General features: G+C 34.8%; 2 protein-coding genes and 1 long non-coding RNA gene across 8 annotated transcripts in view; 1 reads left to right on the top strand and 2 right to left on the bottom strand.

Moving 5' to 3' along the window:
* The window catches only part of SOX30 (SRY-box transcription factor 30), a 165,049-nt gene extending 160,204 nt beyond the window's left edge, over nt 1–4,845 (bottom strand). Inside the window, exon 1 of the mRNA XM_082453969.1 lies at nt 3,951–4,845. The gene's annotated coding sequence lies outside the window, so the exon portion shown is untranslated. The remainder of the gene's footprint in view (nt 1–3,950) is intronic.
* The window catches only part of CLINT1 (clathrin interactor 1), a 66,370-nt gene that overhangs the window by 20,270 nt on the left and 18,215 nt on the right, over nt 1–27,885 (bottom strand). For 5 of the 6 annotated variants that reach the window (XM_082453907.1, XM_082453910.1, XM_082453906.1 and 2 more), the window contains exons 2-6: nt 8,266–8,370; nt 7,637–7,733; nt 5,972–6,080; nt 4,855–5,019; nt 1,485–1,662 (exon numbers count right to left, since the gene is read on the bottom strand). In XM_082453907.1, coding sequence (XP_082310033.1) covers nt 1,485–1,662; nt 4,855–5,019; nt 5,972–6,080; nt 7,637–7,733; nt 8,266–8,370 — 654 coding nt within the window. Of the gene's footprint in view, nt 1–1,484; nt 1,663–4,854; nt 5,020–5,971; nt 6,081–7,636; nt 7,734–8,265; nt 8,371–13,595; nt 13,615–27,885 lie in introns of those variants that run through there. The other variant, XM_082453908.1, reaches the window with a different exon arrangement.
* LOC309656971 overlaps nt 1–27,885 on the top strand; it is a 222,452-nt gene that overhangs the window by 181,952 nt on the left and 12,615 nt on the right. The window lies entirely within an intron of this gene.

The following is a 27,885-nucleotide window of genomic DNA, read 5'->3' as shown; positions in this document are numbered from 1 at the left end:
TATTTTAGAATCTGAATAGTTTCAAAACTATTATTTTTATTTCTTTTTAATGACCCCTAAATCTGAACTGTTAAGATTTTTTTATAAGAGAAAAAGAGATGATACTTAGTTACAAGAACTCACTTGAAGTTTTGGTTGCATCTCTGTGTTACTTTAAGGCAAGTTCCACACAGCCTGATTGGGCTTCAGTTCTTACTCCCAAAAAATAATGGTAAAATCCTTGCTCTAGACTATCTAATAGAGATACAGTGAGGCACAAATGACAAATATCTTATAAAACTTGCTTTGCAAATTAAGTGCTACATATACTGCCCTTATAACTGGCAGAAAAACTAGTTAATAGTTATATTGGTAGGTAAGAAAAAGTGAATGCTAAAAGGTTCCTAGTACTGTTCTATGTAAAACTAAATACAAATACCCCAACATTAGAAAATGTAATCTATGAAAATACAGGTCACACTCGAAAACATTTTAGTCCAAATATCCATCTGGATTTTTTTTTTCTGGTATAAACTGGCACAGAATCTTAATGAAATGTCACAGGAAGAATTTTCAAACCCCTAACTTTTGTTTAAATCTAATAAAATAATAAACTTCATTATCCCTCAGCAATACCTTAGATCCCTGGATCATCAGATGCCCAATTGCAAAATAAGCTGTCAAAGTTCTTACTGGGAAAAAAAATTCCAATAAATGGCCTGAATAAAAACATACAGGAAATGTGATCAATTTTAGAAATAAATGGACACAGACAAGGAAAGTATGTCAATACTAAATGCAAATAATGTCTGACAGAGCATCTTATAAACAGCTGCACTGTATATACGATGTGTGTGTGTGTAAATACACACACACACACTATATATATGTATAAATCAGCAGCAAATATACTAAAACTGGAACAATACAGCGAAAATTCGCATGACCTGGGAATTCCCTGGCGGTCCAGTGGTTAGGACTTGGCACTTTCACTGCCATGGTCTCGGTTCAATCCCGCGTCAGGAACTAGATTAGCCTGCCCCCACGCAAATTCATGAATTGTTCCATATTTTTGCACAAGGCATTTTTAGGGGAGTGAAACTACTCTGTATGGTTCTGTAACGGTGGATACTATGTATCTGTCAACTGTACAACACAGTAAACCCTAATGCAAACTGAAGAGTTTAGTTAATAATATTGGTTATCAATTGTTAATAAATGTACCACACTAATGCAAGATGTTAATAACAGGAGAAACTGTGTGTGTGTGCATGTGTTTTTGCACTCGGAGAGGTGGGGTTATGTAGCAACTCCCTGTACTTTATGCACAATTTTTCTGTGAAGATAAAATTGCTCTAAAAAATAAAATCTATTAAAGAAACAAACAAATAAAGCTGAATTTCAGATAATGCCAACACCCAAAACAAATAAACAAAAAAACCCAAGACCCAGCTGTGTCAATTTAGTACCCTTTCCAAGAGACCCAGGAGACAAAGTGTTAATACCTGCATCTTTCTGGAGAGTCTTCTCTATCTTTCCTCCGGAACTTGCTGATGGTGTCGTCAATTGTGCTTCCAATTTTATCACTCAGTTCACCTAATTTATCACTGAATGGAAAAGCACTCTTGTTTTTATCCCAGTCCTCATCCCATTTTGATTTAGGCTCAGGATCATATCTTTCACCTATATAAAGCATTAAAAAGAGAAGCAACTCTAAGGACATTAAATTCAAAAGGTGTCTATAGTCCTTATTTCTGAAGCTTTTCCTCATAATAAAACAGTTTTCAAAGGAAAACAGAAAGCTCCCACAGTGCTGAATCAACACAATTACAGCAAGGCACAGCATGTAGTGCCAGTCATTAAGTGGCAGGAATGCAGATTCAAAAGCTTTTGTTTATGAAAACTAACACAACCTTAATGCACAGCACAGCATATCAGGAAGTTCTTAAGGGCTGCTGAAAGGAGTAGAGGAAAACACAAAAACCAACACAAGCTATATAAGCAAAAGAGAAATGGAAATCTTTTGTTTTCACAAAAGTCACTTAATGTATTATATTTCATTCCCATTTCTTAATGGTTTTTCAATTATTAGAAAAGCATTGGAAAGCAACAATCTCTTACAAAACACAAACTATAGGAAACACTACTCTGAATGCTACATATCCCAATATACTGTAAAGACTCATAACTGTCATTCTTTACCATCAAACTAGAAAAATAAATGTACTTCATGGCATGGGAAAGCACCCTTCAATTATTTTAAAAAGAAAAGAATATTCTAACTACCAAAAACTATACAGACTAGAATCATGAAATATGCTCAAGCAGTTCAGAACAGTGATGATCTATTCAAACACCAAGTCCAAACATTATGCTGGGACTGGCAAAACCTAGGGAGCCTCTGTGTGAATTTGATAATGGAGATAGTAGATCACTGGCAGTGAAAAAAAGCCCCAAAATGTCAAGATTTGTTTTAGTCCTTGACTTTGAGGGCCTAAAGAAGAGATAGGAATCACAGGCACTAAATGGAGCCTTTTCCATTTCCATGTCCAAACTCAACTTAAGAGCCAAGAGTACAAGGTGCAGAAAAATCACGTGTGGTTAAAAAGAAGACCGAAAATTAAGGCAGGGTGCAGAGAAAAAGGAAAGACCAACGGGAAACAGCAAAATAATCAAAAGGTAGATAACTGAGCTTTTGTTTAAACTTTGGTTAACAAGTTCTGATGGCATACATGCCCTCTGGAGATCAAACAAAACCATCTTGCTGAATTACTCAGTAAAACTGCAAAGCCAAAATTTTCTGTGAGAGTTTGAGGATTTAAAAATACGTCTACTGAATCTGAAAGTGACCACCAACTTAAAGAGAACATGACAAAATGTTTTCTAGACAAAATTTAAGCCAGGATGGTATTATAAAAATGAATGGCTCTCCAACAATGTATATGTACACTTCAATAACAATGTGATGAACTAGACTTTGAAAAGAAACAAATTTACAGGATAAATGAAAGCAGATGAAAACTAAATTAGCACGGTGGACATCATACTAAATGAGTGCCAGAGATACTGGATATTGGCAAAACATTATCTAACGTCAAAATAAAAAGCATGTAAAATAGTTAAAGTTGATTAAGTCTCTGAATAATATATATAACATTAAAAATAATTTATAAAAGAAGGCAATGCAGATACACAGGACATTCAACTCTATCTCTAATGCAGATGATGTAATTAGTTCACTCTAAGTCTAAAAACTTACTCAATTGTCTAAATTTATCTAATTATATATTGTGCTGATTAAAAAAAGGACTACTAGCAAGTAGAATGAGGAAAGGAGTGGAGAACAGCTCTTTCTACTCAAAAACACATTAAACTGCTAAAGCTACTTTGAAAAATCTAAAGAATAAAATATTAACTTGGGTAAATAATTAAAAGACTTCTTACTCCCCTAAACAAATAAAAACTCCAAAACATATTTATGTGATTTATTTAAGAGAAACATTTTTGCCCAATTCAAGAACTGACTTAAATGTGATATGGGACATTAAAAAAAGGAATTTTTCTGCTGTTAGAAACATCAACCAATTAAGTGCAGTATTTTTAATCTGAGGGCAAGAAAGCAGAGGAGCAAAGGAGCGAAGACATTTTATAGATACTCGCAAGGTAAGAAATAGAAGATTTTTACACAGTTACAATGAAGGAGTTACAAGATCTCAGTATAATTCAAATATAAACAAACTTAGATATGGTTGGGGGGCAGTTAGAGAGCCCCAATATGCAGCTGCTAAGTATACGCGGCACTGGCCTGTCTGTGTATATACAAATTGACAAGGGACTGTCAGTGTTCACAGAAGACAGAATGAGTCCAAAGGAACATCCTGTGAAAGAGAGTTCTTATTTTCTGTATCTGTTTCAAGCACCTACCTAGTGATCTATTTTAGGAAAACCATATTATTACATTAAAAATAAACATGAGAGGGCTTCCCTGGTGGCGCAGTGGTTGAGAATCTGCCTGCCAATGCAGGGGACACAGGTTCAAGCCCTGGTCTGGGAGGATCCCACATGCCGCGGAGCAACTGGGCCCGTGAGCCACAATTGCTGAGCCTGCGCGTCTGGAGCCTGTGCTCCGCACAAGAGAGGCCGCGACAGTGAGAGGCCCGCGCACTGAGATGAAGAGTGGCCCCCACTTGCCGCAACTAGAGAAAGCCCTCGCACGGAAACGAAGACCCAAAACAGCCATAAATAAATAAATAAATAAATAAATAAAATTTAAGATATAATCCACGAAATAAATAAATAAATAAAATAAACATGAGAGATGAATGTTCTAGCTGTTCTTAAATACATTAGGAACAATACAGTGATAGGCCTAGACAAAAAACTGATGGTATTGTCAGTTACCTTTTTCTACGTCAAATTAACGCAGTGCTTAATTAAGGAAAAAGACTGAGGATGGACTAACCTGTAGCTCTATTTTTGGCCAAAAATAGAACTAAACTGGTTTTGAACTAGGAGGATGAATCTCTTCATCAAACTTTGTTTTTTCATGTTCTACATGGTAAGTTACAGAAGTCCTTTTTTCTTCTTAGAATGGGAACCCCAAGAGGAAAGGGCATATATCTATTTTACTCTCTGTATGTCAACTCAAAGTTTGGTCATTCAATAATGCTTAATGGTTAAAATCATATTCTTGAACCACAAAAGTAAAAAATAGAAAGATTCCTAAGATCTACAGGAGCCAAAATGAGTATTATATATATCTCAGTATTGTATGTATTCAAAATAGCATTTTTGTCTTCTGTATTTCAGTGATTCTTAAAATACACCCAAGAAGCTAAACTGATGCTTAGGTGCCAGTCTGTCTTTGATACTCACTGTATCTGAATCCTCCAACACTGTCTGAGGAAACCCCAACATATTTGTCTTTGTTCTTCTTTGCTTTCTTTCGCTCTTCACGAAGCCTGTCATCATCCTGGGCAAATTCAACCAATTCTTTCACCTTCTGGCGAATATTTATACCTTGATCCTTGCCATGCTCATCTGTGAGGATGGTAAGGGAGAAACAAAACCTTAAGAATTCAGTTAATATGTATCAAACCCTTTAACACATACAAAAAAGACATGAAAATTTCAACACAAGAAACCAACTTCAATATTTTAAAATGAATAAAAAGAGGCAAATTGTGTTACTGAATTTTGTCATTCCCTCATCAAATCCTAAGTCTTGAGATGCAATTTTGCCTTACAAGAGAGTGCAAAGATGAACTAAAAAGGACCACAGATAACGGTTCTATGCAAAATCAATTAAAGATCCACTAAAAAGGATTACTAACAATAACCATACAAAATGGACTAATATCCAAAAATGTTATTTTCTTTTTCTATGGTATTTTAACAAAACAAAACAAAACGTACATTTTAATGACTGAAAAGCACCCAAACACCTTCGTCTCCCCAATACAAGTTTGGAAACACTAATTACCAGGATTTAGTGTAGCTGAAAAACTGAATTTTTAAAGTGCTTTCAACTGGGGTATGCTACAAAATGAAATGTGGTTCATTCTGTATCCTCTTTCACATTCAAAACACACTCTGGCCTTGCTGCCTTTGCACAGTAAATATTATTTGGTGGGAGGAAAAAAAACCCCCAGCTTCAAACAGATGTGTGTGTTTTGGAGCTCTAACCTTTTCTTCCCATATGATTAAAGCTATTCCTTTATGGACACCACAGGGGACCAGTCTCCAGTGCATATTTTAATATAAACCCGAACACTCATGTTGTGTTGGTTCTGTTGTTATTAGCCAGTCTTTTCTGCAAGTTCTTGTCTTCACTAATTAATACTCTAGGGCCCCACGTCTTGGATTCTGCACTCGTCACACAACCAGCAACAGTCACATTCTAATTAGAGCGGAGAAGCTTCTAAGCTGGTTCAGGTGACTGACAACTCCAACTACTGTTTTAATTTGCTTATAAGGTTTTTCTATTGCTCACCTACAAAGTGGTAATTTTCCAGGGATCGCAAATCATAAATGTGTTCTCTGGCACTTGTAACAACACGCTCTGATCCATTCCTTATGAGGTAAGCTAGGAGCAGCAATGACTGTAAAAATACAAAGCACCAAATGAGATTTAATGAAATAAATTCTGGTAGAGCTCTGGTAAATGTCTAAAAAAAAAAAAAATTCTAACATTAGCAAATAAATAATCTTTGTGTGTGTATGTGTGTGTGGGGTTCTTTACCTTACATTAGACTTTAAAAGTACCTTTAAAAACTCATATTATCAATTTAAAGTTCCTCTTATACCAAGCGTAGTAATTATAAACTGTCCACTGGATACATGTGTCAAAAGATTAAAAAAAAAACTTAGATGTTAAATATCTGAATGTATGATATAAATGAACACTAAGCTTTTAGAAAGCTGGTTCAGTTTTAGTGTTAGAAACATCAGTTTAAAGAGAACAATTATTTGGTAATTATATGACCTCACAGCATTTTTCCCGGATAAAATTTAATTTGGGAGGTTTATGATGTGGCTTTTGTTTAAAAAACTTGCTGCTTGTTTTAGAAAATATAGATATTTTCTGCTAAAAACGTGATTTATGCTGACACGTTAAAAAAAAAAAAGAATCAAAGGAAAAAAAAAACTTGCTGCCAACAAATATGAGAAAAGAATGTTTACGGGATTGCTTTTTGAGGTGATGAAAATGTTCTGGTTTAGATATTAGTAACTACTACACAACTTTGTGAATACACTAAAAACCAGTGAATTATAAATTCTGAACTTAACTTTGTTTGGAACAAACCTCACATAAAGATCTATGAAAATCTAGTTAGGTTGAAGAAACTGAGGGGCAAAAAACCCTCATTCTACCAGGAATTTATTCGTTAAAAAAGCAGTTTACCCAAGAATTATTAAAACAAACAAAAAGCTCTAATTAAAAAAAATTAATTTATAGAAATTTAAACTATTTCATCACTACTACTGTATAAGCTAAAGGAATGACAGTGAATGTTTTCAGAAACAACATCAAAAGCATGAAACTAAATAAAGCATTGATTTTCAATACTAAAAGCCAGAAACATTGCTTTCAAAATTTCAAATATAAATATAATAACACCATTTTGGAAAGCACAGAAAAACTTTCTCAGCAGTGAGAAAATATCGTGGGGATGGAAGAACAGATTACTATCTTGTTTCAGAATTCTACATATGATGAGATCAGTATTAAATGAAAAGAATCTAACAAAAGAGTACATATTTGCAAATTTTAAAATGTTAGATTTTTAATGTTTTAGAATCTCTTGTTATACTTAAATTTAACACATATTTTTGGTGCACAATACTGTAATAATACTGGCAAATTTTTACGTAGAGATGACAAACCATATTAGAGGGTGGTTTTCATCTTAACTGCTCATACACTAAACATGCATACTACTATAGATTCATTACTTTCGACATGCACAAACATATGAAGAGTTGTTTATGGTGACTAGAAAACAGAACACAAACAGCAAATCTACTTCTTTTAATGTTTTAGAATATTCTATTCTAGGATTCAACATCCTTCATAATCACTTATGTATGTACACCTTAAAACTTCAAGCATTTGTCTTCAACGTGTCAAATAATAAATACAGACTAAAACCCATACCTTATAAACTCTTCTCCAATTTTTTTTGTTGTCTTTTAACATTCGTGACCAAAGCATGTTCATAAGTTCTGGAAATTGTTCGTACATAAATGTAGCCCTGAGAAAAGAATAATTTTCCTTAAGAGTTTGCAGTGTGTTAATTCTGACAGTAGATGGCAGGCTTGTTCTGTGTTTTCCTAAAGAGCTTTAAAAAATTAATAAGCTTAATTCAAAAAAATTTAGATATGCTTCCTTAAAAATGTCTTTCTTATATTTTATACAATATCGAGCACATTCATAAGTCCCACTAATTAATATCGTATTTTACAAGCCCTTCATTCACTGGCATAATCATCCAGATGTTCATCAGGAAAAAATTTTCCTAGCTTTAAGTCATTTTATATGCATTTGTCAAAATTTTAACAAAGTTTTTCTAAACTTCATTGAAAAAGAAAAATTTTATTTTACTTTTCTGAGCTAATATCTAAGGGGAATGGATCCTCTGTAAAACTTCCCCCACTAATATCTGAATGATTATATGCAAAATTTATATCTGGCAGCTAAACAGTTTAAAACTGAAAGCAAATTTCACATTTCTGGGTGAAGATAGTTGCATTCTTTCTGCACTGCTGAGTCAAATTATCACTTACTTGGCAATCTCTCCCATGAGTTGCCCAGAAGGTCCCCAAGGATCGTCATTCGTTGCTTCTCGAACCTTAGACTCTATCTCTGAATAATTCATAACCACATTGGTGCTGCAGAGAAAAAAAATGCAGGCACATACGCACAAAGATTAGCATCAAAACTGAGAAACACATGAAAACTTAATAATGACACTACTGGGTGTCCTAATGAGATACCTCTACAGGGTGGGAAAGAAAACATCTTTTGTGCACAAGCTACCCTGAGGACACTATATAACACATTTAAGTTATCTTTAAGAAGATTTTACTATTCCATTAGGCTTCAAGAATACAGATGAGAGATTACATTAGAGCTGGCATAAGTCCAGTAAAAAATGGCTTTAGGTCAAATTAAAAAGGAAACTGAACATGCTATGGTCTATTATAAAGCTAAGTTGTCATTTTGCTGACCAGACCTGGTTTACATGCAGTCTTAGGTTTCCTGTTCACAGAAATTCTTTAAATTAATGAGCAAAATTATATAAAAGCTAAATGTTATTTATACTGTATAAAAAAAGCAATGAAAAATCAAAGATAACAGTCTAAAGATGTTTAGAACCACTATGAACATTTAACTGTAGTCCTTGTCTTTTTTCACTTACTGTACCACGTGCGTTTTCTATGTCACTGTGTAGTCACTATTACCCTCAGTGGTTGTTTTTTTTTTAATTAATTAATTTATATTTTGGCCGCGCTGCACAGCATGTGGGATCTTAGTTCCCCAACCAGAGACTGAACCCGTGCCCCTGCGGTGGTAGAAGCGCGGAGTCTTAACCACTGGACCGCCAGGGAAGTCCCAGCCCTCATGTCTAATGGCTACACAATATTCCATCTGGAGACTGTATGATAATGTATTTAACTTTCACATAAGACTTCACCAGTGGTCAAGAACATGGATTCTAGGAGTCAGAAAGATCTGACTCCAATTAACTTACTTTGTGATCTTTGGCAAAATTATTTTGTGGGTTGGCCAAAAAGTTCGTTCGGGTTTTTCCCTGTAAGATCTTACAGAAAAACCTGAACGAACTTTTTGGCCAACTCAATATTTCTCTTCATGTTTCCTCAAATGTAAAATGGGAATAAGGAAGAATACTACTACTATCTCAAAGGGTAACATATCAAATGATACACAATGGTACAGTGTCTGACATATATAGGAAGTGCTCAATAAAAGTTAGCTATTGGAGATAATATCACCTATTAGAATTTAAAAATACCAATATTAAGTAATATTTTTATAAGAAAGAACTAACTTTGAAAAGAATACCTTACAATTAAGATATGAGATGGCAAAATGTGTGGTTGTTAAAAAAGAATTTCTCATGCTTATATGGATTGAAGAATGCAAAGACATTCATTCTGAGGAGTACATACTGTGGAAATGTGACATATTATAGTAGTACTCATTTGACATGTAACGCTCCAATTATTACTGAACAATTGTTATAACAGATGCCTGTAAATATGGTAATTCAAATCTTCTACTTAAAACTGAGTTTTAGAAAGAGTGAAAAAATAAAAATTTGGTAACTCTTACTAGTTATATCTACCCCACTTTTGCTGTACGGTTTTTCAGTCATCAAAAAGTTGTTTTAAATAAGGAAGGTTTGGTTATAATTGGCACTCGAATCTCTCAAATATAAATTTCAAATTTATTACAAATACTTCAGTTAATAAACAGTTCAAATTTTAAAGGAACCATTATGCATATAAATGACTTGCCAAATCACAGAATAAATCTGGCTTCTAGATTTACATTCAGAATACTGTTCTATTAAGGCAGAAAAGCGAAATCCTATTACTTTCTTTCAAATCTTAGAGAAAGCTACCTCCTAAAATATCAACTGTTTGATAACAAATACAAATTATTTCCATGGCACTAAAATAAATCCCTGGTCTCCACTGCCTCCTTCAAAATTTAAGACTATTAATGAAAGGATTTTTATAAAAACCCCATAATCATTCTATTAACAAAAATTTTATGTATATAAAGAAATAGTAACTTTTTTTTCTAATTTTGCTAACAATTGAACAAAAATAAGATTAAGGTGGCCAATGACATATTTGCAATTTAAGATGCCACAAAATAATGGATTTCAGAATGCTGTTATTTATCTTACTGGCTGAAGAATGCACGGCTTCGGCAGTTAAAAGTACAGCTGTGGGAATGAACAATAGCAATTAGGATTATAATTCATCCAAGCATTTCATGACCAAGAATGCACTTGAAACTGTTTGCACTGTTTAATTTGTTGAAGAACAAGATGAAGAGTTAATCTCTAGTCCATGTACATGAAATATTTTTGCTAGAGCCTTCATAAATGCTGTAGCTTTCAGAACACTACTTTCCTTGTTCAAGCTACAAAAGCCCATGGGTCAAATGAGAAAGGTCCTGTTTCCCTAACCCTTCACAAGATTAGTAGCTGAAGGCCTATATGTGTTTGAGTGCTGTATGTTTAAGAGGAAGAGGTGGCAGAGAGCCAATAGCTTAAGAATCTCCTTATTTCCTTGGTTGAGAAACAATGGGAACTATGTAAAAGTGCAACTTGCCATTAGAACACACAACATAAAATATAAAATGGCAACAACATGGAAAAATATGGCAACAATAGTAACAAAAAGTAACAAAGTTAGAACACCTCCATGAAGAGTATCAGGCTCTATTTTAAAACCATTTTCCAACAATACCGCTGCTTTCCAGAAACTGGAACGCTCAAGATGAGATCTGATGACATAAAGAATTCCAAAACAAAGTATTTTTAAGCTGCACTTAATTCAGAAACAAATGTAAACTAAAACAAAACAACACTGTATAGTTTGGCCTTATTCCAGGTCATTTAAAAATAACTGTTTCTAAAAAGGTAGAAATGGCATTTTGATCCTTCCTTTCCCATGTTTTCTATTGCCCTCAATCCACACCCTACCCATAATTCCATTGCCCTTTTTAAGAAAGGAAAATAACTCCTCCCCTCTCCCCCAAAAAAGAAAAGTTAAAAAAAAAAGTTATGTCCAGATGTGAAAGGAAAAAACAGCCAGCTTAATTCCTAAAACTTCTTACGACTGACACAAATGTTTTAAGAATGGATAATTCAGACACTAGAGGGGGATCTCTCATCAGTTTTTTAAAACACACAAAATTCAGACAAAGGTCAAGGATCTGTTCTGCAAACAAAATTAAAAGAAATTACCAGGGAGTGACCAGAGTGAAGAATATAAGAAGCTGCTCATGTTCTGAAGATTTTTACCTTACAGTAATATTGAACCACTGCTTTTTTATAAGGATAAAATCCACAATTAAAATCAAACCAGTGTTTTCACACACTTCACATGTGCTCCTCACAGCACCCCAGCAATAGGCAGGTAGGACAGGACTAAGAGTCCCCAAAGAGAGTACTTAACTCTGCACTACCCAGCACTACTCACTCAATTGGATTTTTAATGCTAACTACTAAAAGTTACCATCCTCAAGTCCTGTACACATGCTTCTATGGCTATATGAACACAGCCAATATTCAATTAAGTCAAGGGTTGATTATTCAATTTGTTAATGATTAGTGTTCATTTGGGCCCTCCTCTTTATTCCCCATTTTCTGCTTATTTCACTGGTCACTACTGATAAATATCAAGTTATTTTACTTGGTAACAGTTTGGGTCCAGGTTTTACAGGCAAAATTGGTTGAAAGTAAAAGCTAAAATGGAGCTTTACCTATAGATTGGTCAGTGATTCTTCTAATCTGCATTAAGAATAATCAATAAAATGACTGACAAGAAAAAACTTGAATAGTCTTACGGTATTTTTTTCCTGCCAAAAGTTCAAGAATATGCTTTGCTAAAACAAAACGACAGACCAGGAGAAAAGGTAAAGTACAGGTATAATCCAGTCTTAACTGCTAACAAAGGAATACGAAAATTGAAACAGATTTAGTAAGAAGCCTTTTTCCTAGCCTGCCTTTTAAATTTTACTTCTTTCTAAACAAAATGGAATCAAATGGGTCTGTATTTTTACTATGGTTTCTTCTTTTTGTTTTAAAGTTATTATAAAGCCTTTATTCATTCCGAGCTCAGGAAAAAATATTCAGCAGTATTTTCTATTAGACGGTTAAACTTGTGTTTTTTCGTACGAACATTCACACTTACAAACACAAGAGAGTCAGAAAAACAGAGGCAGCAAGAGACAGAGACAAATACAGCATTCAAAGTAATGTTTTAAATAATGTATTTCTTTTCTTCAAACTGTGTTTTCTTTTTTCCTATATTTTCCAAAATTTCCCCTATGAACATTATGTTGTAACCAAGGGAAAAGTATTAAAATGCCATTAAGAATACAAATCGAGTACTATATCATTAGCAACATTTTAATTATTTATAGGCAAACAAGCATTATGGTAGACCAAATTAGTATTATTTGTACTTCCAATGTCTTGTTATCAGGCTAATAAGTGTAGCAAACTAGTAACTAAAATATATGTATACAAACTAAAATATGTATACCAAATGCTATGTGTGTAAAACCACAGGGACAACTTAGGTACCTAATATTGAAATTAATGTGATTTAAAAAAAAAAAAACTGTATTAGGGAAGAATAATTCCCAACATTAAAATCTATATTTAAGGGCTTCCCTGGTGGCACAGTGGTTAAGAATCTGCCTGCCAATGCAGGGGACACGGGTTCGAGCCCTGGTCTGGGAAGATCCCACATGCCGCGGAGCAACTAAGCCCGTGTGCCACAACTACTGAGCCTGCGCTCTAGAGCCCACGAGCCACAACTACTGAGCCCACATGCCACAACTACTGAAGCCCGCGTGCCTAGAGCCCGTGCTCCGCAACAAGAGAAGCCACCATGATGAGAAGCCCGCGCACCGCAATGAAGAGTAGCCCCCGCTCGCCGCAACTAGAGAAAAGCCTGCACGCAGCAACAAAGACGCGACGCAGCCAAAAATAAATAAATAAAAATATAAAAAAAAAAAATCTGTATTTAAAAGTGACCTCTTGATCTTAATGCCACAGATTTCAGAAGATACTTTTACGATATAGGTAAAACTATTATGCTCCCTCTAAAAATATCAATCTTTAAGAAACTTTTTAAAAACAATAAAACACCCTTAAAATGAACACTGAAAAAGACAGTTTTCTCAGGTAACAAATTACTTATGCCAGGAAAATCTGTTCCTTTTTAAAAATGTTTCTAACCAAAAGAGCAGAGAAACAGTTTTAAGAATACTTGCTCTAAAAGCTAGATAATGGACCATGTGACATTAATTTTTCATCAGGGGATGATGGTCTTCACCACATTACCCTTATTTGCAAGCTGAACATTTACAGGTTCAATACTCATATTGCTACCCATCCAAAAAAAAGCCTTTTCTTGATCTGAAAATGAAACACAAAGCAATGAATTATGTCTTAACACAAGCAATGGTTCAGTAGAAGAATTAATGTTGCTAAAGCAAATGTTATTATCATATTTAATTATGCAGTAACATAGTTATATAGCTACAGTGCTAAAACAAGGAAAATACTACAGTACTCCATCCGTATCATAAGAAAACTAATGAAATATTGATAAGTACAGAAGAAACAAATAACAAACCTGATGCTTGCCACTTTCTCTCTAATGCTACCACGCTGCCATTACTAGCAAAAGCCCCCCTACCAAAAAATAAATAATTTAAAAATTTGAGTGAGGAGAGACGGAAAAATATTTAATAGCATCTCCTTAGTAGAGAAGTTTAAATAAACTTACACTCAGGATCACATGACTAGTAAACAGCAATAGATATCCAAATTTTGTTAGGTTTTTCTAATTCTAATTAAATGTAGCCCATTTTCTATTATGCCGTAATGCTCTAAAATCAGAGAATTAGTAGTATCATGAGCTAAAAGTCTACTAATTAATATATAAGATGACATCACAAACTGTGCTACTAAAAGAACTAAATGCTGAATTAATGTTTAAAAAGATGTATTCTCGGTCATGGAAATTACATTTTCTTTGGTTTTAGTAAAATTAAAAACAAACTATCCAGTTGAAAAGAAGGAAACCAATGTACCCCCTCTTAAACATACATATTCTTAAAAGCAAGGTAAAGATTAAATAGGAAAGAACTGAAATTGAAGACATCTAAAATCTGAGGCTCTCAACCATTCTTCTGCAGTAACAAGATTTCAGAAAAGAATAACCTGCTTACTTAAAAAAAAATACCCTATTTCAATCCACTTATAGATATGTAGTATGCTCATGTGCATATTATTTATGACTTCACCTATTTACACGGAGGACTGTGCTGGATTATATACCTTCTGTTTTCCTCTTCACTTTTCAAGAGGGAACATTAAAATGCTAAATGCTACAATATTTAACTTGCTACTTTTAAAAATAATCAACAAGAATATGCACTGAAATATTATACCTCTTCCTTTAGCTATCACAGTAAAAAAAAGAAAAAAATTAAACCCAAATAAATATTAAAGAGCAATCTGCTGCCAGGTTTTATTGAGAGAGGAAGGGGGTCCCATAGTCCTTTTTAAAGCTTCTAACTTTTAAAATAATTCTAGATACTTAAAGATCAAGTTACAAAGATCATACTATAACTAGATACCTAATACATTTTAAAAAAATGGCAGAGACAGAAAAACTAAGTCCAAACTCAAGCAGCCTGCCTATATGACATTAAAACCACAGAAAATGTATTGTTCAAAACACCATTTTAATTGTTCCCTCCCCACATATTATTATGAAAAGTACTCCTGACATAACTATTTTTGAAATTCTAATTGTTTTAAGGTGTAAGAAAATTAAGGACTATACTCTTTTCTTAATCAAAAGCTATTCTCACATCAATTCTACTACCAAATTCTTTGATCCATTCTGAGTGATGCTGGCCTTCAATTTCAATAAATAGTTCAGACCAGTATTATCATGGGGTGGAGAAATGAACTATAGAATTTTAATCACCTGTGATGTTTTACTATTACTGAACACTGTTGATAGATACGGCTCAATATTCTCGTCATCTTAACTCAAAATTTTACACTGCATTTGTACTACTTACAGATAAAGTGGAAAGATGAATTCTACAAAACTGTTTTCTATAAAAGTATTTTTCATTCTGGGGGGAACAGGGCAAACAGAGAGCAAAATAAACACTAAACACTACTTTGCAGGTAGAAGAAACTATAATAAATCCCTAACATTCTTGAAAGATGAGCTGAAGACCTTTGTGTATCTTTAAAATTGTGAAAATAAAAATGTTAATGTAGACTCCTGACAATCTCCCAGATTCAATCAAAAATTAAAGTATCCTGTGCATATTATACTTCCTTAACACAGGGTAACCAATATCTAGATTCACTAAATTTTATTTCTTAGGTGAGAAACTTTTGCATGGCAGAACACTTTCCATAAATTTGTTTTACTGATTCCATATGGATTTGATTGTGTCATCAGTCCAAGGTACTACCAAACCCAATGTGTTCCTCTTTAAATATGCGTAAAACTTCTATTTTCTGCCTGTGAATCATCATTTTCTTAGGCTCTGCCACATTCAATACCAGTACCAGAGGTTGGCTTTCTTTTGAGTCGTTTTTCACACACAAAAAGTTAAGGTGTTACCACAGCCCCAGAACTGGAGCACAACAGGGCTGAGCTGCAAGGTGGATGCCAGTGACTGGCTTATTAGCTAAGTGACTAGTTCCCATACTGCAAGTCAGATTTGGATCATAACAAAATTATACATTATTTCCTGTTAACAAATCTTCTAAGATCTGTTCTAAAAAGTCAAAACTCTGAACAGAAAAACCTATCAAGACTCTACTGTAATTCAGAAAGGAGACCGGTCACACAGTAGGAAATGTAATGCAAAAAAATTTTATCTAAGAACTTTTATCAGTAACTGACACCGATTTATAACGTACTTTCTCTTCCAATCTCTAAAAACAGCCATTACAGATTATCAGTATTCTAAATGATATCATTATCTAAAGATTTCAAGCTTAAAAACCAGCATTCCAAATCCACACAATTTCACAATGTGCATTAAAAAAATACTTGGGCCCTTGCTTATGTAACAGTTTACCGAACATTCCACGAAAATTTCCAGTATTGATTCAGTATCAGTTTGCACAAGCCAAAACTAACCAGACCCACATCTAAAATTTCTGAGATTCCTGATTTGTTCATCATTTAAGTATAAAGTAGTCCTAACATGTAACTAGCAGAAATAATAAATCTTATGAATTTGTCCCCCCCAAAAAAACCCCCAGAAAAATCACTATTTTATGGTTTATGTAGAATTCAAGGTAAGGGTACATAAGATGAATAATCATTAAAGAAGTCAATACTCCAAATTTAATTTCAAACGGCAAACTTTGTACCAGACTAGAATGTATACATAAATTGATCACTGGAAAGATAATTTACAGAAGCAGTAACTAAAATACCTCATTTTATATGAAAGATCATTAAATATTTATAGTCCAACATAAAGTCTTTTGGGAAACACTAGAAACCACATATAATTATTTCAATTTTCAAAAAAATACAGGAATTGATCCAAAACAAAAAAATACTTGAATTGGGATGGTAGTTGGATTTCTGTCCCTCAAAGTCTGTCATTTAATTCTCTTTTCCAAAAGGTACCGACCCCTTGATCACTATTAAGTGTGACTTAAACTGGCAACTTTTCAAGAAAATAGTTTAGTAATTTATGTAACAGATGTGCAAAGGAAAACTACATGGATGAGATAAGCCAAGAAAAACATCCTGATGTCCACAACTAAATTATGACCTGTGGGAGAAAGAAACTGTAAAACTATTTCCCTTTCCTTACAACTTCAGTGGTTAGCAATAGCAAATTACATAATCCATTTTATAGCAGCCCTTATTCAGACATTAAAATAAGCCTTGACTCCAGGAACTGTTCCAAAACACAAGGCCACACTAGAGGAAAACATTGCACATCTATGTATTTTCATGATCTGATTCATCTTTTATGGTTATTTTGTAGAAAAGCAAAGTAATATGTATATTAATTATTGATCAATAATTTATTAGAAATGAATAGGGCCCATATCTTGTCTCTGATCCCTGGACAAATCAACCACTGATGTGTCTCAGTTTCGTCATCTGAAAGGTAGTTCCTATGTATTACAGAGATTAAATGAAATGACATGTAAAACATTTAGCACACATGGTTACTTTTCTGCCAGTATTTATCATTTTTAGTTTGAAATATTCTTTATATGGCCCCTTAGAGTACACCGGCATTAATACTTATTACTTACCCATCTCATTCACTGCTGAGGGACTTTACAGTCACGGTAATTGGCAGCCTATCTGACCCACGGTGTGCACACTGAAATGAAGATTTCGAGCACGTAACTATACAAGGCAGGATGGCTATTATTTTAAAATGGCCAAAGATCTGGAAATGAGTTTCACTAAGAGACAGGACAAGTATCAATACAAGCCCTAGCACAGAAATGCCATTTTACGCTTAACAGAGTTTGTATTTTGAAGTTCACTCTCTTTAATCTTGGTACACCACCAACCATGAGCTAGGGTTTTATTTTTACATTAAGCAGCAATTTCTCCTGTAGTGGTAATCTGACATCATCTGATAATGTCTCTAACATTTTTTTGGATTCACTAAACTAACTCATAAATATCAGCTACTGGAGCCACACATCCCAAAGCAAATTACTTGAAAAACAGACTTTTAAGCTATTATAAGAATAAACATATTTAGCATGAAGTTTATATCTACAATTTGGGGATATAGAAAAGGTTGCAGAATTCTGAGCTTTCAAAGTACCAAAAATAAGGTCCATGTAACTCACTCCATGAGGTGTCTAGCTGAACAAAGGATGTTAGAAAAGCCATGACACCCAGTTTCTCTATCCTGTTTCCTCTATAACAGCAAAATCATTATACTAGGAAATGTCTGGATGTTCACGGGTCTTGATGGTTTATATGGAAGCCCTTCTAATGTCTCTCTAGCATAAGCACTGCTAACATGACCTGGGCAGCAGACGACAGGCTTAGAAAAAAGCTGTCCCAACATAGGCTAGTCCCACAATGCTAAGGAGTTATTATTTTCCAGAGAGGCACTCTGGCAGCAGTAAGATTTGGGGAGGCTGGAAAAAGGGAAGACTTTTTGAGTGGTTCAGGGAAGCAGCATGAAAAGCTGCTCCCAAGATGTTGCAGAAATGGTGCTTGGAACAATGTAGCAACAGAACAGGCAGAGGCAGCCACCACTAGGAAATTCTTCCTTTCACGGCTATAGAAAAAAGCTCTCACAACACAAAATTGTATGAACATTAACTACTACCAACTATATAAAAACACATGTGCGTGTGGACAAAGCCTAAAGGAAAAATGCCCATAAGAAGTGTTGGGGTGGAGGCACATTTGTTTAAAATTTCACTTACACAATGAAAAAACATGATCTTTTTTTAAAAGAAAAGAAAAACAGTACTTGCATATAAAACTTCTTTTCACTTGCTAGGTAAGTGTCCATTGGCTGGAGGAGGGTCAGCTTTCACTCCCCTGCCTCAGCAGCCTGTGTGTTTTATCAATGCTCTGTCTGCACAGATAAAAAGCTTTCTAGAAGACAGCTATGGATGGAGGGCCAGAAGGTAAAGGTATCAGGTTGCTCTCTGCCCCTTGGCTCCTGCAGAACACTGCTGCCTCAACAAGAGACATACCCAAGGAATGAATGCCAGTCCCAACCCAAAACCATTTTCTTATTTCCAGCTGACTTTTTCTTTTTTATCACGTATCTCTGTAACCGTTAAGATTTTCATTTTTTGTTTTCTTCTGAAACAGTACTCTAGTGTTTTGTGAAAAATACTCTGGGAGACATTAATAGGTGTTATGTGAGAAATGTGTTCCATGGTAAGGTTTAGGAAATGTTATGTAAAACAAAGGCAACTTTATTACTGCAACACTTGTTGGAGGCTTTACTATTCTCATGTGCATTATAAGTCTCCAACAGGGACTATATTAAACATTTCTAAAACTTTGGGGACAACACACCTTTTCCCTTGGGACATTTTGAAAGTATCCCAAGAAACCCACTTTGATGTATTTTTTTAAAAAGGCCCTTTTTTCCAAACTTCCAAAAATATTGTTAGTTGATACCTTTTACCTTACCATTATTTTTAGTATCTGTTATTTCTCATTTTTAACCTAATGAAAACCTTTTATGTTTTTAAACTCTTATCTGTTGACTGGCTTTCAGCCTTTTACCTTGCTTTACTTCTTATTTATTTTTATCACACTTAAAAAAAAAACCCTTGATTGAACTTTATTGTTGATCTAAGTTATACATATACTTTTTCTTTTTTTAAATTTGGCTGTGCCATGCAACTTGCAGGATCTTAGTTACCCAACCAGGGATCGAACCCAGGCCCTGGCAGTGAAAAGCACTGAGTCCTAATCATTGCACCGCCAGGGAATTCCCTCAATATTATTTTAAGACTCATCTGTTTTACTCTTTTTGTAAAGTCCTTTTTGCATTGGGTTTTAAAAAACTCTAAAACTTTATTCCAACCCCTTCAAAGTTCTCACTTTATTTCAGCTTCAAGTTTTAATTTCTTAATCCTCATTTAATAACCATATGTTAAACATCTTTATTTCCTATATATTTTACTTATTTTATGATATTTTATAATGCACAGTTGAACAAGAAGAACCACAGCAAAGAGCTCAGGAAAAGAGATGGCCTCTCCCCACAGCCCCTTACTCTCACACTGGTAGCTGCTTTTCTAGGCTCCCTCATGCAGAGCTAACATTTTTCACAAGGATCAATTAAATACATATATGAGATACCCCAAAAGAAAGTCCCAAGAGCGGGAAAAAAATGATTATTCTTACAAATTAGAGCTGCTTTTTAACAATAAAATGTTAGTTCCTATGTATTTGCAAGGTAGCAACATGAAGGCAGCTTCACTGTTTTTCATCCTGATATATGATCTCAGGGCACATCATAAACCTGGGCAGGCTGGGTGCAGTTGCTGGGATGTCTAGAGTCATCTTCAGTTTTCCCTCAATGCCTACTTCCCATTAATTTCCAAAACCTGTTCAATCTGTATTAAAAATACAGGCACTACCTCTAGCCTAGACTCCTACAAAAGCATTTAATGATCTCTCCATTTCAGGTGTATTATCCTTTTATTCATCCTCCAAAGCACAATCAGATTCATCTTCCTAGTATTTAGTGTTGGTCATGTTAGTCTACCACAAACTCATTACCACCTTCCCCTTGAAACATCTTCCTCCTCCTGTACAGTGGTACCATCCTGGGTTATGGCTTGAACATCACTATTGATTACTTCTCTCCCGTCTTCTAGCTAGCATCCAATCCATTCCCAGGTCTTTTCAACCCCATTTTCTAAGTATCTCTCAAATATGTCCACCCACTTCTAGCTACACACACTGCCACTACCTTGGTCCAGGGTGACCACCATTTCTCACAGGGACTCCTGCCAACAACCTTGTAACCAGTCTCTCTGCTTCTCCTCTATCTTCCAACAGGCTAGAAACAAAGTGAACTCTTGCTGAAATACAAATCCTATCTATCTCAGCTCCCATTTTAAATCCAGCAAAGTCTTCCTTATTACCTTCAAGATGAAGTCCACATTCCTTCATATGAGATACCCATTTATTTCTTCAGTCCCATCACTGTTATTTTCTCCAGGTCTCTGCACATGCTATTCCCTCTGTTTCTAAATCCTCTGCCCAAACATCCCATCCCCCCACCTAATCCCACCTTATCATCAGATTTTAGCTTAAATGCTACTTCTTCCAAGAAATCTTCCTTCAACTCTGGGGATCTGCCTATGTGCTCTACACAGCAAAGCACATTATGTGCTTTCTATTACCTTGAACTAAAAGTAAAACCAGTGTACTATATAATGGACGTGTTTGTTTACTTGCCTGTCTCCCCTTCTAGACTGAAAACATCCAGAGGACACAAATTGTCTAACTCACTTAAAATCCCCAGTACCAGGAACAGGCTTGGTGACAGCAGATGTTTAATAAATATTTATTGACTAATTAAACAAAAGGATTAAAATTCTTAAATAGCTTCTTTCCTCTGACTAAAAAAAGTCTTCATTGATCATGCAGGTGATCAGGACCTACATAATCTGGACTCAACCTATCTGTCTAGCCTTTTCTCCCACTACTTCTGTTTCATTTACTTTACGGGATAATCATACTGTATTACTAGTTGGAATTTAAACATGCCCTTTACTTTCTTACCTGAGTAACTGTTCACTCCTGGAATCCCCACCTCTTCTTCAGTTAAAATCAAGCCTAGTTTTAAACAAAGATACAAAAATGAAGCCTTCCTGACTCTTTCCAGCCCATAGTCTCCCTTTTCTATGAAGAAATAAACATTACATTTATAACTCTTATGAATTATATTCTGCCCGTACAATGGCTATGTATGAATTTATCTTAATTCCCTTAATACAATGTAAGTTTTTAAAAAGCAAGTAGAGTTGATTATTTGAGAACTCTGTTAGTTTATTTGCTCACTGAAATGTATTTTTAACACCAAAATCAATATTCACAGTGCTTTTGTGGTCATTTGTGAAGAGTGCAGCAAAACATTTGAGTCATCTATCATGCATTCCCAGATGAGGTCAAAAAGGTGATGCTCTGTCTTCTTGTTTCAGTTCTTGTACTGTAAACAAACGTCCTTTCTCTGGTCTATTCAGTGTTGTTTTTTCACATCTTTATGATTTTTCTTGATTTCATTGTTTAATATGGCCCCCAAGCTGACTGCTGAAGTGCTGTCTAGTGTTTCTAAAAGTAAGAAGGTTATGATGTGCCTTACAGAGAAAATACCTATGGTTAGATAAGACATGAAGTATAGTGTACTTGGCCCTGAGTTCAATGTTAATGAATCAACAATACACGTATTAAAGAAGGAATCTTTAAACAGAAACACACATAAAAGAAGGTTACTAATTGGTTGATGAAAATGTGACCAGAGGCCTACAGGAAACTACCCCTGTATTTCCCCTATGAACAAAGGTTCAGTGTTTGCAGTGACTTTTTAAAACATAACTACCTCAAATAATCAGAATTGACTGTACTATATGTTATGCATTTTTGTTTCCCTCTCAGTGCGTAACAATGAATGCCTCACATAAAATGGGTATTTAATAACTGACCAGTGAATACATAAATGAAATCTATGATCTCTTGGTAACAGACAGGGGGGGATGGAAGATAAGGAAGCTGAGATTAAGGTATGAATAGAGAGGACTAAAATAAACACCCACTGACCAACAAATACACAAAATGACATGAGAAATACTACCCTCAAAAAATTTCTTTTTTAAAAAGCTGACATAGAATGTTTCAATCTCAGGCTTTTTGGAATCACAGCAAGAAAGACTTGTTAATTTACTCTATCCCTTAAAATTAGCTTACTGACCCCTAGCAAAGACTTAAAAAGTTAAGATACCTTGGCATAGGACTTCTATGTCCCACAGAAACATGTAAAGAGCTAAATATGAAATTTAAGGCTAAAAAAAACCCCCAAAAAACTTCAAAGACTTTAAACTTCCTACTTATGCTCAGTATCAACTATGAATTTGAGAGCATCATGAATTTCACTTCTCTAGATGCTGGAATTCTAATATACAAGTAGCCCTCCCTTTGCATGGCACCCTGTTAACTGAAACTCATACATATTGGACCAGGCCCTCACTTGGCACAATCTACTACCACAGAAGAACTGAGCAAAGCAAAGACTGCAGAGCAGTAATTCTCGTGTGTTCCTTCCAAAGTAACACAAATGGCAGAGGCAAATGAGCACATTTTATTGCCTGCTTCACATTCTATTCCATAAGATGGCCATATATATTTGTTTATTGGTTTTTAAACACTTATGTAACTCTACAGGCCAGGCAATGTCTAAGCCCTTTAAAAACAATTCATCTAATTCTCCTAACAACTCTATGAGACAGATAGTATTATTATCCCCATTTTACAGATGAGGAAACTGAGGTACAAAGAGTTTAAGTTATCTCACTCTAGGCCACACAATGATTAGTGACCTCAGTATTTGAACCTAGATGATCTGACTCCAGAGATAAAGGTCCAGAGCTTACACTCCTAACTGCTATGCTATAATCATGACTTTAACCAGTGCCCCCCTTCTACTCTTGTCCCCACCCTCAATCTATTATTCAACTCAGTACCAAGAGTAAGGTACATAAGTGAGATCATTTCACTCCTTTGCTTATCAAAATTCCTCACTGGCTTTATACACTTAAAATAAATCCAAACTCCATGCAATGGCCAAGTCCCTGAGCCTACCACTTCCCTTCCACATGCTCTTGCCATACTGTTCTCTAACTTTCTCACCAGCTCTTTCCCCACTCTGGGTCTTTGCTCACTCCATAATGCCCTCTCTCTGGAACACTCCTCCTTTACTCTGTGTGCTCTAAATTCTTTAAGTCTTAATGTAGATACCACATCCTCAGGTCTCCTCTCACCACCCTAATTAAAACAGCCCCATTCATCATTCTCTACTTCAGCCCCTTTTCTTCATAACACTCAAAAAATACGTAATTATTTTGCTTACTTGTTCTTTTTATCTCTCCCCACCAAAACTTGCTTACAACTATACTTCAAGTATCTGAAAGAGTTCCAGATGCTCAGTAAATATTCATTAAATGAATAAGCCAGGTTATCCTGTGGCTTCCTGTGATCCTTAGTACAACACCTCATTCTCTTTGTTGTATGGGTATCTGACATGAGAAGCATACCTATAATTTTGAGTTTTCTTTATCAGAGATTATCTAAGCATTAAGAATATAACTCATTCATTAAAAGATGATCATCACCATTTATTCTAAAAAACTCATCTGAAAAATGTTATCAGTCTAAAAGGAATGTTAATTATGTAGTTATTATTTTCAAATTATTCCTTATAAATCTTAACATGACCAAAGGGATATTACCTATGTTAAAGTCAAACACCAGTGTTGTATCTCCAGCAAATTTCTCAAGCTCTTGTAACTCTTAATGTTCAAATTACTTTTATTTAATTATTTAAAATTGTGTAATTCTGCTGCATTTTAACATTATGCATATATAGTTTTTTTTTAATTGTTCGGAAAATGAGACTCTCAACATATGGCCAGTTTTTTCCAATTTAAGTCAAAAGTGTTTCATATTCCAAATGAGTTATCTATTTGGTTTGGGGGTAAAGTAGGCATAAGTCTACACTTAAGCTATACATCCTAAGATTATCTACAGAAAATTAATCTTCAATACTTATTTCTACAAATGTCACAAACATAAGTATTTACATTTGCTAGTTAAATAAACACCAACATCCAGCATTCTAATTAGAACAGTACTGCCATAATTAAGTGAGACTTAAATTACTCAGTAATCAGCTGCTAGTATAAACAATTCAAAAGCCAAACAGGAGATATAATAAAAAGTATGTGAAGTACAGGTAGATGGTTGTAACATGAAATACCATTAGGAAAAGTGTACTCTGTGACAGCATTTTATTGACATAATAAGATTATCTACAATGTATATACTTGTATAGCAAGTGCTTTGATTTTTGTCTTTTCATACTTAATTGATTTACTGAAAGCAAATTACATTGCTGGATGTGGGAATAGGAGGAGAATAGCAACGCAGCATCCTTCACAAATCTTATTCTCTTAAGGTTTAAAAATATGAAAACAAAATGTTAAACTTTAATTATCCAAAAGAAAAATACCACCACATTTCCAAAGAGGTCTTTATCCCATGTGCCACCTCTCTGTACTGTAGGTGTTACTACATGTAAGAAGTTCTAGCAACATCTTAATTATGACAAAAATCTCTCTAATCTACCATGTAATCTCTTTTTAAAATCTGTCCCACTGCTAAAAAGAACCAAAGCCAGGGGTCCTTGCAGAAATGGCTGACTCCAGGGCTGAAGCAGTGAAAATACAGGACGAGCTTGAAACATCTTGTGCCAGAAAGGGCGAAAAAAAATAAAACGGCATGACGAAAGGATACAGGCCAGCTTCACAGGGCTCTCACTGGCTCCATCAGTGACAATTTGAGTACTGAAGTAAGTGGCAGACAGTAATGGATTACAAGCCACTGAATAAAATGAAAATCCATGAGAGAGGGATGGAGGAAAGAAAAAAAATGACAGCTCTTGCTTAAAGTAAACTGATAACTCTGAAGAGAAGAGGAGGGATGAGCATCACTATTTTTAACCATTATAGTAAAGATTGGCTCAAGCAGTCATCTGTAGATGCTAAATCCAGGGGGGAGTCTGATGAGGAGGGGGTCTCAGAGTATCTCCCCACAGACTGCTTATTAGTTGCAATTAGATAAATAGTAACTATATGGTAGAGGAGTCAGACAACACCTTGACTGAGTGACCAAAATTAACATCACTACTGAGCAACATACAGAAACTGTTTTCCCCCTGAAAAGGACACAGCATCACTTAATGTAATTTTCCAGCTCAGAATACATAACCTGAGGAAGTATCAGCTGAACTTAAATTGAGGAATATTTTATAAAATAACTGGTCTATAACCTTCAAAAGTACCAATGTCATTTTTGTTAGGAAAGAAAGGTTAAGGAACTCTTCATTAAAGGAGAGTAAAGAGTCATGACAATTAAATACATGATCCCGGACAGAATCCTGTACTGGAGTGGGATAACTGGCAATATTGGAACAAGGCCAAAGGGAGATAAAATTATTGTTTCAATGTTAAATCTTCTGAATCTGATAACTATATCATAGCCATATAGGAGAACAAACCTTGTTCTTAGAAAATACACACTTAAGTCTTGAGGCAAAGGGGTCACGTAACCTACTTTCAAATGGATCAGATGAGAGTGTGTGTGCGTGTGTGTGTGTGTGTGTGCAGACAGAGAGATAAAGACAGAGAGTAGAAGAGGAGGAAAATGACAAGCAATTATGGCAAAATCTTAAAAATTGGTGAATATGGATAAAGGGTATACAGGTATTTTCTTTACTATTCTTAAAACTTTGAATAAAAAGTTATTTAAAAATCTGTCTCACTGCACAACACTGTGAATGTGCTAAATGCTACTGGATTCAACACTTTAAAACGGTTAATTTCATGCTATGTGAATCTTAACGGCAATAAAAAACATTTTTTTCCCTAAAACTACCCCTCTAAGTAACACAAATAACTTGGAACAAAGTCAAACTTCATGAAAGGATTGATTGGTTTATTTCTTTTTCATTTCAAGCTGTCATTTTCTTGATTCTATAATTTGGAGAACATTTATTTCAGTGTCAAATTAGGCAGTAAACTAGCTTTCTCAAGTGTAATCATTCCTCCATTAAAGCATCGAAGAGTTTTGATAGAGTGAACACTATACATTATGCTTTTAGATATAGAATGCATCAGTTTTAATGTAAAGGAAGTTTATCACAGTTAAAATGCATTATGAAATTTAGGCTCACCTGACTTTTTATAATTAGTATCATTCTATTTTATAATTAAATTATAGTAAAAAAGAACAATTAGTAACATAGCATATGCAAATCATTCTTTTGGTACACCAACTACCACACCCCCTCCCCAAAACCATGTTAACATGTCAAGCAATGTTAAGTACTTATATGAGTAAAAAATCCTAAAGGTTATAAACATTTCACACAACTTATAAATAGGCCAATCACACCCTCAAGGACTCTCTTAGGATTATTCTAGTTACAAAGTTCTCATGGAAAACAGTAATCTATTACCATTTTTTTTTAATGACAAAAGTTAATAAAAGCTAGCTAGATGTTATATTTAGATACAACAGTAATGTTCTATTTATGACTCTAAATAACTAGGACACCCATTCCCACTTGTTAGAAAAACTTTTAGTTAAATATTTAGCATAAAGTATTTATTTGAAAATTGTTCTGGAAATACCAGTCATTACAAATTCAACTATATATCTTATGACACACGTTAACAATTCAAGCACAAGTTCCTCAAATGCAACTTCTAATAAATTTTGAAAGTGTAAGCTCCTGAGGTCCATATTTTTTTTAATGTATGGGAATATTATTCCTATTCAACAACCAGAAACAGTCCTTCTCTACTTTAAGCAGCTTCAGACTTGCACTGTTCTGTGTGTAAGTTTAATTGTGAAACAATCTTTCCTATTGCTGACAGTTGCTTAAGGTCACTTGCTCAGGTTACTTAGTAAATCAATTTTTTTTTCCCAAAAATGAAAGGACAGTGTGATGTTTTTCTTATCAAGAGATGTCATATGTTAAACTGGTTTTAGAAGCAAATCAAATATCGCAGTGGGGCTTCCCTGGTGGCGCAGTGGTTGAGAATCTGCCTGCTAATGCAGGGGACACGGGTTCGAGCCCTGGTCTGGGAAGATCCCACATGCCACGGAGCAGCTGGGCCCGTGAGCCACAACTGCTGAGCCTGAGCGTCTGGAGCCTGTGCCCCGCAACGGGAGGGGCCGCGATAGTGAAAGGCCCGCGCACCGCGATGAAGAGTGGCCCCCGCTTGCCGCAACTAGAGAAAGCCCTCGCACGAACCGAAGACCCAACAC

Source organism: Balaenoptera physalus (genome assembly GCF_965194825.1).
Source record: "Balaenoptera physalus genome assembly, chromosome: 3".
Classification (NCBI taxonomy): Eukaryota; Metazoa; Chordata; class Mammalia; order Artiodactyla; family Balaenopteridae; genus Balaenoptera; species Balaenoptera physalus.
This window is presented reverse-complemented; position numbering and strand designations above follow the sequence as displayed.